At 56.2% G+C, this 14,753-nt stretch overlaps 1 protein-coding gene across 1 annotated transcript; it reads right to left on the bottom strand.

Annotated features, from left to right (window-relative positions):
- Positions 1–169: 169 nt before the first annotated feature.
- P2RX6 (purinergic receptor P2X 6) lies at positions 170–14,026 on the bottom strand. The gene is given in 13 exon segments (XM_003282062.4): positions 170–1,761; positions 1,852–1,929; positions 2,105–2,170; positions 2,283–2,376; positions 4,859–4,968; positions 5,061–5,202; positions 5,279–5,359; positions 5,442–5,535; positions 5,726–5,801; positions 10,580–10,651; positions 12,546–12,696; positions 13,294–13,318; positions 13,321–14,026. Coding segments are annotated over 13 exon segments (1,314 nt in total). The 5' UTR covers positions 13,448–14,026; the 3' UTR covers positions 170–1,563.
- Positions 14,027–14,753: the final 727 nt, after the last annotated feature.

Below are 14,753 nucleotides of genomic sequence, written 5' to 3'. Positions count from 1 at the left end.
GGCCTGTTCCATTGCCTTCTAGCCCACCTGGTAGCTGCAGGGCCTCAGTCTTCGGGGGTAGGGTCCCCAAGTCCACCCTGTACCGCCCCACTGGTCTCCCCATGGCTGTGCCATGTCTACCATAGACCCCCCCAACTTTCCAGTCATGCCTGTAAGGACTACACAGGAAGAGGGTGGCTTTGCTGGCTTTACTCCGTGACTTTGTCCAGCCATGACATCAGCTTTCTCTGGGCCCCAAGAAGAATCAGGTGCATGTGCCCCCCCTTGGATACCCAGGCCTCAGGGGCCACGCTCTCCCACCTTAGCCCTTCAGGCCCACCTCCCCATGGACATGGCTCTGGGGATTGAGAGGCAGCAGGGACCCTAGGCATTTTACTGAGGCTCCAGGTGGCAGATGATTCCAGATGTCAGCCCAGTCTCAACCCCACCCCTGGCCCTCCACAGCATGCCCTGATCACCAGGTACCCACAGTAGAAAGCAGCCCCTTGCCTCCCTGGGATGGACACTTGGAATTCCCTGCCCCGCCCTGCCCCGCCCTGGGACCAAGAAGAGAATTCCAGCTGCAAAACCTGGCCAGCCTGAGGGAGATCTCAGTGTTGTTGTTTGGAACCATTCTTTCCAGCCACTCCACCCAGCCTGGGATCAGAGTCAGGGCCTCCCTCGAGCAGCGGCCCCGACAGCTTCCTAGGTATGACTTGGACTGAAGTGAATTTCAGTTGTACAGCCTCCCACAGCCTCCCACCCCCAGGGCTCTCAGGAAGCCTGGAGGAAAGATTCCAAGGGGTTGGGCGGGGGAGTCACTGAGGAGGGATATAGAAGGTCCTGAAGAACCCAGTGATCACCAACTTAGCCCTGCCACCCTCTGCTCTCTCTCCCAGCCCTCCATGGCAAAAGGGCTACCACTGGAAAGCAGCCAGTCCTCATAAACTGAGCAGGTGTGGGCCCAAGATACATGCTCTGCCCTTGCCTGGGGCATAGGGGGGTGGATTATCTGCCTACTCCACCCCATTCCCTAGATTAGGACTCTCCTGGGGCATCACAGCACCAGAGAAGCTGAAACAATCCCCCTCCCCCATCACTCCTCTTTGTACCTTGCCTTTTTGGCTCCAGCTGCACAGCCCCATGTAGGACCAATGGGAGGGTGGGGTCTCTACCTATGATGGGGGTGCAGATGGGGGAGGAGGGCCAGGACCCAGGCAGCAGGAGGGTCTGTGCTGACAACTGGTAAGCATACCTCTGCTAGGAACACTGGGGACAGAGAGACCTCCAGGCCCAGACGCAGCAGAAGCCCCTGCCACATGCAGTCGCAGCCCTGCAATACAGGTGCCTGCTGGGCTCTCCCAGTCTCCACGGGTCAGGTTCTGTTGCCGTCTCAAAACACAGCCGACTTCTGTGGCTCCCCGAGGCAGCACCCTGCCAAGGTGGGAGTCGGGGGAGGGACTGTCTGCTGGGGTTCAAGGGTGGAATTCTACCCCCAATCCTCCATGCTGGGGCCGCATCCTTGAGATCCCCAGGCAAGGCTCCACCCTTCCCAGCCCCCAACTCTCAACCAGCAGGGAACGGCTACAGGCTTCCGGAATGGGTTGGCAAGTGGGTGTCAGAACTTGGACAGGGCCATCCTGGTGTCTGTGTCTGACTCCCAGCAGCAGTGGCCGTGGGTGCAGGTGCTGAGCTCTGTCTAAGGCACTCGGCCAGTCGGGCTTGGGATGCAAGGGCCAGCTCGCTCCACACAGAGTTGGCGGTTGCCTTCGGGGCCTTTGCCTGCAGACGAGGACAGCAGGTCAGGGATCCAGCCAACATCTTCCTAAGTGTGGCAGAACCCAGAGTCCAAGCAGAGCGACCTCAGCTCACCTCCTCATACTTTGTCCTCCAGTAGAAATGGGCTTCTCTATCCACATACAGCAGCAGCAGGTCACAGAAAAAGGTGACCTGGGAGAGGCAGGGCCAACCCATGTTCCAGCCCCCGAGCCTGCTCTCCTGCCACCTCCCCAGTCTGCACCCCGAGACTCAATGTGCAGGCACTGGAAGCTCCAGCATGCGTTGGACACACCCTGGTCAGAGGCACTCACAGCAGCCTGCAGGTGCCCACAGTGCTCACACTCACCACGCCCAGCCAAGCTGCCCCGGTGCCCAGTGTGACAGCCGTGGGGATGAGCCCGAACTTCCCTGCCTGAGAGAGATCTGAGCTGAACCTCTCAGCCCACGACTGTCGGCCTCATGCCTCCTCCAGCCCCGTCTGTCTGCCCCATCCCATCCCCGGCCTGACCCCTACCTGTGCCTACCTGCCCAGTGACGAGGATGTCGAAGCGGATTCCATAGAGCTTGAGCAGAGTTCGGGCCTCCACACCCGATTGCTCCCACCAGTGAGTGGCTGTCCTGTGGGCAGGAAAGAAGGCTCTGGTGACCTGCTTTGCCCACCCCCAGGTGGGGCTGGCCCTGCCAGGCCTCTGTCCAGCTTGTCAATTGACTCTATAAACCCCCAGCCCAAGCCTGAGTCCTGGGTCTCAGCCCTGTGTAATTGGTGAGAAAACAGAAAAAGCAAACGAAGACCTGTCCCTCAGAAGTTCCCTGCCTGCTGAGAGGACGGGGGACAGAGGAGTCCCTAAACAGACCCAGCAGCGGGGGATGTGAAGGGGCAGGCTCAGGGCTGAGGGATTCCAGAGATGGGAACTCACTCTTCCCTGGGAACTGGGGTAGGCTTCCTGGAGGAAACATGAGGCTGGGCCTGGAGGAACATACACACAGGTGGTTTGCCAGCACAGAGGTCGGGGGAACAAGATGTGGGTGGGAGCCAGCCCCACATGGTTTCGAAGGGCTGGGGAGGTTGGGGAAGCCAGATCAGACGGGGTGCAGTGAGCTGTGTTGAGGGGCATCATCCCCAGGCCTGGTGGCCGTGTGTGCCTGCCTGCATGACGAGGTGACACTCGGTGGCAGAAGGATCCAACAGATCTGTTTAGAAGACTCAAAGACATGATAATAAATGCAATTTATGAACCTTGAGGCCAGGCGCGGTGGCTCACACCTGTAATCCCAGCACTATGGGAGGCTGAGGCAGGTGGATCACCTGAGGTCAGGAGTTCGAGACCAGCCTGACCAACATGGTGAAACCCCATCTCTAGTAAAAACACAAAAATTAGCTGGGTGGGGTAGTGTGCACCTGTAATCACAGCTACTCAGGAGGCTGAGGCAGGAGAATTGCTTGAACCCGAGAGGCAAAGATTGCAGTGAGCCGAGATCAGGCCACTGCACTCCAGTCTGGGCAACAAGAGCAAAACTTCATCTAAAAAAAAAAAAAAAAAAGGCCGGGCACGGCGCCACATGCTTGTAATCCCAGCACTTTGGGAGGCCGAGGCGGGTGGATCACGAGGTCAGGAGATCGAGACCACGGTGAAACCCCGTCTCTACTAAAAGTACAAAAAAATTAGCCGGGCGTGGTGGCGGGCGCCTGTAGTCCCAGCTACTCGGAGAGGCTGAGGCAAGAGAATGGCGTGAACCCGGGAGGTGGAGCTTGCAGTGAGCCGAGATTGCGCCACTGCACTCCAGCCTGGGCGACAGAGTGAGACTCCGTCTCAAAAAAAAAAAAAAAAAAAAACAGGCATGGTGGCTCATGCCTGTAATCCCAGCACTTTGGGAGGCCGAAGTGGGCGGATCACCTGAGGTCAGAAGTTAGAGACCAGCCTGGCCAACATGGCAAAACACCATCTCTACTAAAAATACAAAAATTAGTTGGGCGTGGTGGTGCATGCCTGTCATCCCAGCTACTCCGGAGGCAGAGGCTGGAAAATCACCTGAACCCAGGAGGCAGAGGTTGCAGTGAGCCAAGACCATGCCATTGCACTCCAGCCTGGACCACAAGAGAGTGAAAACTCCATTTAAAAAAAAAAAAAAAAAAAAAAGGTCGGGCATGGTGGCTCATGCCAGTAATCCCAGCACTTTGGGAGGCTGAGGCAGGTGGATCACGAGGTCAAGAGATCGAGACCATCCTGGCCAACATGGTGAAACCCCGTCTCTACTAAAATACAAAAATTAGCCAGGCATGGTGGCGCGTACCTGCAGTCCCAGCTACTTGGGAGGCTGAGGCAGGAGAATGGCGTGAACCTGGGAAGTGGAACTTGCAGTGAGTTGAGATCCCACCACTGCACTCCAGCCTGGGCGACAGAGTGAGACTCCGTCTCAAAAAAAAAAAAAAAAATGTTTAGGTAAAAGCTAAAGGGAGGCCAGCCACGGTGGCTTACATCTGTAATCCTAGCCATTTGGGAGGCTGAGGTGGGTGGATCACCTGAGGTCAGGGGTTTGAGACCAGCCTGGCCAACATCGTGAAAACCCATTTCTACCAAGATATAAAAATTAGCTGGGAGTGGTGGCGGGCACCTGTAATTCCAGCTACTCAGGAGGCTGAGGAAGGAGAATCGGTTGAACCCAGGAAGCGGGGGTTACAGTGAGCCGAGATCGGGCCACTGCACTCCAGCCTGGGTGACAGAATGAGATTCTGTCTTTAAAAAAAAAAAAAAAAAAAAAAAAGCTGAAGGGGAGAAGGAGAAAGTAAAAATGAAACACCCCATTGCTGTGGAGGGGAGATAATAGAAGCGGGGTAGGGTGGAGGAAGGGTTGGCAGTGAGGAGCCTGAGCTGGACAGGGGCCTGGGACAGATGGGGTGGAGGGCTCAGGACTTGGGGGAGCAGGATGGAGCTTGTGCTGGAGGATATGGGGTTGAGAACAGCTCTCTCCTCCTCTTGGGACCCCCTTGCACATGTAGTGGAATATCTAGAGGGCTGGGCCTGGGTATGGTCTGTCCTGGCCGCCACAGGGAGAGGGCGATGGGCACAGCAGCTGGGCACTGGGAGCAGTGAGGCCTCACCTGAAGTTGTAGCTCTTCTCCTGCAGCTGGAAGGAGTAGTTAGGCCGGCAGCCAGAGTCCCCGGTGTCCAGGTCACAATCCCAGTGAACCCTGATGCCCACAGAGCCACCCTGCACATAGCACATAGCTGTTCCACCGGTGGGTGGGCCCGGGACCCTCTCCCAGAGCCCTCTAGGAACCCTGCCCCCAACTCGGGACCCACCAGCAACGCCAGGTCCTCGAAGGTCCCTCCAGCCTTGGCCACGAGGTCCCCAATGCAGAACACGGGACAGTAGGGGCTGAATTGTGGTTCATAGCGGCAGTGCTTAAAATAGGTGGGGTCCCAGGTCTCCAAGGCATTGGACCTGGGAGGAGTGGGAGAGGTCAGAAGAGGTAGGGGACAAGGAGGGTCTTGGGGCAGATGAGACCCACTCTGCTTACTTAGAGAAGTTGAACTTGCTGAAGGTGACCATGTTTTTGATGAACAGTGTGAAGTTCTGGGCCTGGGCCAGCAGGGGCCTCCTGCAGGTGGAAGGGAGGTGATGGCCTCTGCCAGGCCTGGGGCCCTGCGCCACTGGGGGTGGGGGATTGTGGGGACACTTACGAGGGCACAACGCCACTCTCCACTGGGCACCAACTCCAGATCTCGCAGGTCCTGTGGGTCCCATTGAACACCACACACTGGCCTGTTTTTACGCCTAGAAAACAAAAGATGAACTCCAGACCTTCAAATCTCCACAGGCCTGGGGAGGGCTTCAGCCAGAGGGTTGTTGGCAGAAAGAGAGATGCAGGGACAGAGGCGAGCAGGGCCTGCACTCGGGAGCCACCCAGGATCCCAGCCCGGTTCCCACCCTGCTGGGGGCACTGGAAGACAAAGCCCACAGTTACCGTGGCTGTGCGTGCCTCTCTCCCCTTCGGGGCAGTCCTCATCGGCCCAGCAGTTAGCCAGTGGGACGGACGGGTGCTGAGGTGGGAGAGAGAGCAGTCACCAATGGCACAGGGGATGTCTCCCCTCCACAGCCCAGTCTCAAAGGCAAGGAGGTTCAAGGTGGAAAGGACAGGCCCCCTTCCCACCTTAAACCTCCTCACCACCCCGCCACCAGAGTACCCTGAGTGTGGGGCCACACAGGAAAGCTGGAGGGTGCAAATAAAAGGAGGTGGTCAGAAGAGGGTGTGGAGCAATGCTCTGGCCAGATGAAGGTACAGTGCTGTATTTTAAAGACAAAGGGAGATCCCTTTCCTCCTTTTTCTTTTTTTCTTTTTTTTTTTTTTTTTTTTTGAGACGGAGTCTCACTCTGTCACCCAGGCTGGAGTGCAGTGGTGCAATCTCGGCTCACTGCAAGCTCCGCCTCCTGGGTTCACGCCATTCTCTTGCCTCAGCCTCTCCGAGTAGCTGGGACTACAGGCGCCCGCCACCACGCCCGGCTAATTTTTTGTATTTTTAGTAGAGACAGGGTTTCACCGTGGTCTCGATCTCCTGACCTCGTGATCCGCCCACCTCGGCCTCCCAAAGTGCTGGGATTACAAGCATGAGCCACCGCGCCCGGCCTTCCTCCTTTTTCAAAAAGTTTATTTTTAGTGATGCGGTCTCACTCTGTTGTCCAGGCTGTAGTGCAATGGTATGATCATGGCTCACTACAGCCTCGCCCTCCCGGGCTTAAGCAATCCTCTCACCTCAGTATTCCCAGTAGCTGGGTCTACAGACACACACCACTGTGCCTGGCTGATTTTTTAATATTTTTTTTTTGTAGAGATGGAGTCTTGCTATGTTGACCAGGCTGGTTGTAAATTCCTGGCCTCAAGCAATCCTTCTGTCTCAGCCTCCCTGAGTGCTGGGATTACAGGCATGAGACAACGCACCCTGCCCCTTCCCTCCTGACAGTTCTGTCCCTGGTGGACACGGAAGTGATTCTTCCAGGTCTAGCTCCTCTGGTCCAATTTGGATGACAGATCAGGGAAGGTGAAGATACCTTGGGAAGGTGAGTTTTTGATACCCGGCATGGGGACATGGCTGACAAAGATCAGGGCCCTAGAGTCACAGGGGCGTGGGTATTGAAGCAGGACGGCACTCTCCCAGGCACGGTCCTGCCCCAGCTGAGGATGGACACGGCTGCCCTGGGCACTCAGCTCAGGGGCAGCAGGAGGAACACCAGCACCAGGGGTGCAAGGAAGGCTGAGGGCCTCTGAGAAGCCAGAAAGAGGCGGTGGGACTTTCTGAAAGACAGGGTCGTCATGATTGGGTGGAGGTCGGTGCAGAGCCACATGCTCTGCTTTTTTGTCCCTACCTATGTCCTGTGTCTGCCTCTCCTCTTCACCCCAGCTGGGCTACCATCTCCTCCAACTAGACGCCACAGTGACCACCAGTGGGGCCCCCACGTCTCCCCCTACCCTCATCCACCTATGCCCAGCAGCCCAAGTGGTGCATCCCAATGTGCAGGAGATTGAGCTCCCTGCCTCTGAGCCCACGTATGGCTCTCTTCTGTTCCTCTAATCAAGTTTAGCTCCTGCCAGGCACGGTGGCTCACGCCTGTAATCCTAGCACTTTAAGAGTCCAAAGCGGGCGGATTGCCTGAGCCCAGGAGTTCGAGACCAGCCTGGGCAACAAAGCAAGACCTCATTGCTACAGGAAAAAAAAAGAAAAGAAAACAAACAAAAAGTTTAGCTCCTTAGTGGGGCTTACAGGGGCCCCTGAAACCCTGAACTACCTTCTTCCCACCCCAGTCCAAATCTTCACTTCAGCTCCACTCAGTGGCAGATAGCCCTAAAGGCACCTCACCTCACACAGCTCAGGGTCTTTATCCACCAAGCCCCCTCTGTGTGAACATCCTGCTTCAACCAAATCCACCTGCTCGCCAGCTTCTCCTCACCTTTTTCTTAAGATTCTGCTTGGCCTGGCACACCTGTAATCCCAACATTTTGGGAAGCCGAGGTGGGCGGATTACCTGAGGTCAGGAGTTCGAGAACAGCCCGGCCAACATGACAAAACCCTGTCTCTATTAAACATACAAAAATTAGCCAAATGTGGTGGTGTGTGCCTGTAGTCCCACCTACTTGGGAGGCTGAGGCAGAAGAATCGCTTGAAGCAAGGAGGCGGAGGTTGCAGTGAACCGAGATCACACCACTGCACTCCAGCCTGGGCAACAGAGCGAGACTCCGTCTCAACAAAAAAAAAAAAAAAAAAAAAAAAGATTCTGCTCAAGTGCAGCCCTAGGTCCCCCACCTACAGCCTCTGTCCCATCATAGGACCTGCCACCTTGGCTGGGCTGTCCATGCAGGTGGTCCTTGAAGTATGGGAGATGGAGTTTTGTGAATTTAGCATAGCTAGCCCTCTGGCCCAGTGGGGAGGCTCAGCGGTATCTGCTGAGGGAGGTGACACTATAAGAAGCATGGTGCATGTAAGGGAGGGATCAGGCACCAGGATCCTGAGAGCTGGCAGAACTCTGGCCTTCTGGGAAAGCCAGGTTGTCAGATCCGATAATTACGACCCAGCCCTGACATTTCATGGGAAGAGCCAGAGTGTGGTTGCAGACAAAAAGGAATTGCACAGATTCTGAAAAACACAGACCCACGGATCCAGCCAAATTTCAGAAGTCTACAAACTGAACATTAAATAGACACCTGAGCATTAAGAAAGAGAAGGACATTGTGTGGGTTCACTAAGAGTAAGCACATCCTGCTGGGCACAGTGGCTCATGTTGGGAATAGGCCCCCAAAATCTGGCCATAAACTGGCCCCAAAACTGGCCGTAAACAAAATCTCTGCAGCACTGTGACATGTTTGTGATGGCCACGACACCCACGCTGGAAGTTTGTGGGTTTACCGGAATGAGGGCAAGGAACACCTCACCCACCCAGGGCGGAAAACCGCTTAAAGGCATTCTTAAACCACAAACAATAGCATGAGCGATCTGTGCCTTAAGGACATGCTCCTGCTGCAGATAACCAGCCAGAGCCCATCCCTGTTTCCCATAAGGAATACTTATGGAAGTATTATAATCTATAATCTATAGAAACAATGCTTATCACTGGCTTGCTGTCAATAAATATGTGGGTAAATCTGTTCGAGGCTCTCAGCTCTGTAGGCTATGATACCCCTGATTCCCCACTCCACACCTCTATATTTCTGTGTGTGTGTCATTAATTCCTTTAGCACCGCTGGGTTTGGGTCTCCTCGACCAAGCTGATCTCAGCAGGCTCACGCCTATAATCCCAACAGGGAGAGGCCGAGGCTGGTGGATCACCTGAGGCCAGGAGTTCGAGGCCAGCCTGGCCAACATGGTGAAACCCCGTCTCTACTTAAAATACAAAAATTAGCTGGGCGTGGTGGCGGGCACCTGTAATCTCAGCTACTCAGGGGCTGAGCAGGAGAATTGCTTGAACCTGGGAGGCGGAGGTTGCAGTGAGCTGAGATCGCGCCATTGAACTCCAGCCTGGGGGACAAGAGCAAGACTCCATCTCAAAAAAAAAAAAAAAAAGAAAGAAAAAAAGAGTAAGCAATCCTTTGTGCATACTTCCAACTACGGACATGGGATGTCTCCAGCAACTGTGCTAGGACCAGCCACCAGGGCTCAGGGGACAGGTGTCTGCACAATGACCCTCCAGCCCAGGAGGCAGGTAAATGATGGACTTGCTTAAAGATGTCGCTGTGGAGGTAAACTTTTAGGACTATGTCCTGAGTCACAATAGTTCAAACAAAATTCACAGCTGGAGAGAATGAGCGTGCTCTGTGGCAGATGCAGGATCCCAGGGACATCCCCGGGCAAGGGGAGGTGAAATGTCAGGGGGAGAATCAGCATTTCTGGATCAGAAATGAAGAAGGACAAGGTGGGGGACTCTGGCTTGACCACGGTTGATGTAAAAACTATCTAGAAATCAGGCTGGGCATGGTGGCTCACGCCTGTAATCCGAGCACTTTGGGAGGCAGAGGCAGATGGATCACGAGGTCAGGAGATGGAGACCATCCTGGCTAACCCGGTGAAACCCCGTCTCCACTAAAAATACAAAAAAAAAAAAAAAAAAAAAATTAGCTGGGCGTGGTGGCAGGCGCCTGTAGTACCAGCTATTCTGGAGGCTGAGGCAGGAGAATGGCGTGAACCTGGGAGGCAGACCTTGCATTGACCCGATATCGCGCCACTGCACTCCAGCCTGGGTGACAGAGCGAAACTCCATCTCAAAAATAAAACAAAAAAACTATCCAGAAATCATAAGCAATCCTGAATTCACCATGAGCAAGAGTGTGCTGTGTTAGCCCACAAAGATGAAAGCTGCCTCAGGACATATTAATAGAGGCTGGGCACAGAGAAGGGAAGGTGATATTCCAGCTTGGCTCTTGCTATTACAGCCTCCCTGAGCATATGCCCAGCTCTGGGTGTCACACTACCAACGTGGAGAGTACCCGGAGGCAGGACCAGGATGGGGAGGGCCTGGACACCTCATGGGAACTGCTGCTGCCCAGAGCTCAGGGTCCTGTCACCCACAGGCCTGGAGGCCTTAAGAAAGTGACTCAACCTCACTGAGCTTCAGTCTTCTCCTCTGAAATGGGGATCACAGGACTTCCTACCAGGCAGAGGATATGTGAAGACTGAACATAATGATTCATGAAAAGATGAAGCCCAGTGCCTGGGGGACACTGAGCACATGCTGAGCCTTCAGCCACCTGGGAAGGATAAAGGGAAACACGGGTGGCCACTTGGGGCTGGCAGAGGAACAAGGGGCCCGCTGGGAGGATCCTGGGCAAACTTACCTCTGGGCATCTGCCCTGAACTTGGGCTGGCGTCACAAGGAAGTTGGTCACCAAGAAGAACACGTTCTCTCCCTAGGAGGCAAGTCTCAAGGTTGGCCTGGCTGGGCTTGCGTTGACTGGAAAGATCAGAAGCTAGCAGCCTGGTTTATGACGGAAGGGATGTTGGCCCCATCAAGTCATTAACCCTGTCCCCCCGTAAGGCAGATTGAAGCAGAAATGGGAGGCTGGCAGCGGTTCTGGCCATTTTTGAGACCAGAAAGCCTTGTGCCCATGTCCATCTCTTGAGACAAGTTTCTTTCTTGTCTCAACCAAAATTTGTGTGTGTGCGTGTGTGCGTATGTGTGTATTTAGAGACAGGATTACACTTCGTCGCCCAGGCTGGAGTGTAGTGTTGTGATCAGTGCTCACTGCAACCTCTAACTCCTGGGCTCAAGAGGTCCCCCTGCCTCAACCACCCAAGTAGCTGGGACTACATGCTCCAGCTACCGCGCCTGGCTTCAACCAGAATATTCCAACAGCCTGCTGCTTCTAGTACTGAAGATCCAGGGGAGAGCCGGGCCCGGCACCTGCCCAGGATGGAGAAGAGGTGAGTCTCCCATCCCACACACAGCAGCACTGGCATGGCAGGGGCCAAAGGAGAAGAGGGAAAGCTGTGTCTGTGGTCAACGGGTGGCCGAGGCCGTTGGAAAGAAAGGCTGACCCTCTGGTGCTGCTCGTGAGAGCACTGTGAATTTGGGGAACGTATGCCCAGGAAGGGAAGGTGAGGGCTGGCCAGAGGGTGCTGGGAGTGGCAGCCATTAGGATTGGGAGGAAAGTGTGGACACCGTCATGGGCAGGGTTGGGGGAATTCCTGAGGGTAGAAGCAGGGGCTGCAGGCTCTCATGATGCCTGGTGTGAAAGTTCAGCTTGGCTGCTGCGTGGTGTGCACCGAGCAGTAGGGAGGAGGCGAGAGGGGCATCTAAGGGCCCTCTAGGAGGCTATACTCATGCATGGCATGGCATGGGTAGTGGCAAAAAATCTTGGAAGGGACAGGAAGGGGTCAAGGCTGAGTCACGAGTCTGACTGAGGCACTAGTGGATGTCACAGCCATCGTGACTAGTGGACGTCACAGAGGCCATGCCAGGAGAGGGAAATAATTGATCTTTGGACATGTGGGTGTGCACCTGGAAGACAGCTGTGCTCTGGGCAGGTGATCACTGGGAATACACCCTGGGCATCAGAAGAACAGAAGTGGCAGTTGAGGCTAGGGATGAGCTGGGTAGAGGCAGGAGGAAAACGCAGCTGAGAAGAGGGGAGGAGCAGCACCTGACCGCAGTGCTCCAGGTCAGGGAGCAGGGCTACATGAAGTTCCATGCCCCAGCACCTCACACCACTCTCAAGCTCAAGCCATTAGTCCTGGATACTCCCTTCTTTTCTGTTGGCAGTCTTTGGAAATGCAGTTTCTGTGGCCTGGCTTCTTTTTTTTTTGAGACGGAGTCGCGCTTTGTCGCCCAGGCTAGAGTGCAGTGGTGCGATCTCGGCTCACTGCAAGCTCCGCCTCCCAGGTTCATGCCATTCTTCTGCCCCAGCCTCCCAGTAGCTGGGACTACAGGCGCTCACCACCATGCCCGGCTAATTTTTTGTATTTTTAATAGAGATGGGGTTTCACCGTGTTAGCCAGGATACTCTCAATCTCCTGACCTCGTGATCCACCTGCCTCAGCCTCCCAAAGTGCTGGGATTACAGGCGTGAGCCACCACGCCCAACCCTGGCCTGGCTTCTCGACTGGCCCCTTTTTCCACCCCGAAACATCCTACACATCCCTGAAAGTCCTGTCCAGGCGCCACTCCTCTGTGAAGCCCTTCCTGAGAACCTGCAGCCGTCTCTGGCATCACATGCTTCTCTCTCGCATGCACTGGCTGCATGGCGGGTGTTCAAGCTGTCAGTGGGCAAAGGACTTGCCCCATCAGCAACACCAGGGCCCCACCTGAGGCGGCTTCACGAAGTCGGCCACATCCCACAGCCGGTTTCCAAGCTCCTTGATCTGAGTCACAGAAACCCCTTTGAGTTTGGTGATGATGGAAATCTGGGGTTCCAGGTCCCGCTCCTGGTAGCCTTTTTTGGCGAGGAGAGCCCACCTGGGGAGGAGAAGTTGGGCAGTGTGGTGTGTCCCCAGCGTGTAGTGACAGGGGCGGAGCTGGGCCCTACATGCTCAGTTCTCTCCCCACACCCTACAGGCTCCCAGCCCAACGTCAAAGGCCCCACCTCCTCTCTGGCCTCGCTTCCCACTCCAGACCCCCTGAATGAGACAGAAGCTCCAGCCATGCATCAGAGAGCCAGTACCCTCAGACAATCACCTTCACCAGCCAGCACCCACCCCCAACCTGACTAGATCCAGCTTCCCCCTTACAGACTCTCCTGACTGGAGATACAGCTGGTGGTCTCTCTGGGGACCTAGTGCTCCAGCTCTCAAAGATGTTAGGGACTATGTCCTGTGCCCCCTGGGTGGGGGCCTGGGAAGGAGGCAAGTGGGCACACAGGACAAACACACAGCTTGTTCTTGCTCTCCTGTCTTGTATCGCCTAGCTCACCCTGCCCGCCCCCCATCCCAATCTGCCCCCTTCCCCTCCAGCCCCTAAACAGCCCAACCCTCAACTTCAACCCAGCAGGACCAAGCCCCATCCCCCACCTCTTCCCTTGCCCCTCCAGCCTGGCCAAAAGCTCTTCTCTCTTACCCTACCACATAGACCACGATCCCAACCTCTGCAGGGCGCCCACCCGCCAGTTCCTGGTCATCACATACTTCTCCGTCTTATAATCCAGAAGCCCCCAGCCTGTCGTAGCCCCTGGGGAGCCCATGCTGCCAGCTCCTGCTAGCTGCGGGCACATGAGTCAGCATGGCAGCTGCAGCCACAGCTGAACAGGAGGCAAAGCAGGGCCCGAGCCAGGCCAGGCCAGCCGCTGTTAAAGGGACACTTCCACTAAAGCAGGATCCAGCCTCCAACACCCAGCCCTCAACCCCTAACCCCAGCTGCCCTGCACCTCCCACCCTCCCTACATTCCCTTTGCTGGGCCCTGGCACACAGAGAACAGCAGCAGCTCTGTCCCTGCCCTCTGGCCTCATTTCCTGGGGTGGGAGTGGAGGTGGTGGGAGGGTGGGGACGGACAGCTGTCATCAGTGCTGTGAGAGGACGGCCTGAGGGCAGCAGCAGCAGGGCGGGGAGGGTGTTGAGCAAAGCTTCCGGAAGAAGTGACCTCTAAGCTGACCCTTGCAGATTTCTGAAGTCCGACAAGCAGACAAAGATGGGGATGGAGGTTCCTGGTGCAGGGAGCAGCGTATGCAAAGACCAGAGCATGCAAGATAACTAAGAGGCACAGAGTGAGAGGGTGACCTGGCTCTGTGAAGTTCCCCAGGCCCTCCTGAAAAGCTGTCCCCCGCCACCTTCCCCAGTGCAGTGAGGACAACACAAGTCCTGGAGTCAGGCATGTTGCCCAGTCCACGAAAGGGGGGCGATGCTGGAACCCCCTAGGAAGGCAGGGAAAATGCCCACAAGGCGCCCAGCCCAGTGCATGGCCCGTGGCTCATGCAGTTTATCCTCTCAGGCGAGGAGCCTCAGCGCAGGTGAGTCACGGTTTCTACGGCAACCAACAGCACTGGGTTGCCGGGGCGACCGCCGCCGGGGAGCGCGTCGCTAATTGCCGTGGCCGACGCCAGTCGATGGACGCTACACTGGATTGGCCAGCGCAGCCGCAGACTCCGCCCACATCCCCCGGGCAGCGCTCTAGGTGAGGCGCCAAGCGCCAAGGCTGCGAAAGGGGCGTAACAATGAGTGGTTCCTGCCAGAGGTCTGGGCAGGATGAAAAGCAGGAGGAAGAGGCGACGGCGGCCTGTGGACGTCTTGCAGGGGTCCCCGAGGCCAAGCAGGGTCCCAAGGCTGATTCGGACTCTGACCTAGAGACGGAAGGTGCTCGGGGCAGGGGCCCGGCCCGTCTCCTCCCCTTGGGGGCTTCTCCCGCAGGGGTTGTGGGAGGTGGTCTGGGACCGAGGAAGCAGGAGACCCCTGTCCAGCAGGGCACGTAGCCCTCTGCGGGGCGTCTCCAGCCCCCTGCCCTCCCCTCGAAGCTCCTGGCGGCATCAGGAACTCTACCATGAGAAGGCACTTCTAGGAGGTTAAAATGGAAAATCCCGCCAGAC

Source organism: Nomascus leucogenys, chromosome 7b (genome assembly GCF_006542625.1).
Source record: "Nomascus leucogenys isolate Asia chromosome 7b, Asia_NLE_v1, whole genome shotgun sequence".
In the NCBI taxonomy this organism is placed as follows: domain Eukaryota; kingdom Metazoa; phylum Chordata; class Mammalia; order Primates; family Hylobatidae; genus Nomascus; species Nomascus leucogenys.
The sequence above is the reverse complement of the archived record's forward strand: the minus strand, read 5'-3'. Positions and strand labels throughout refer to the sequence as shown.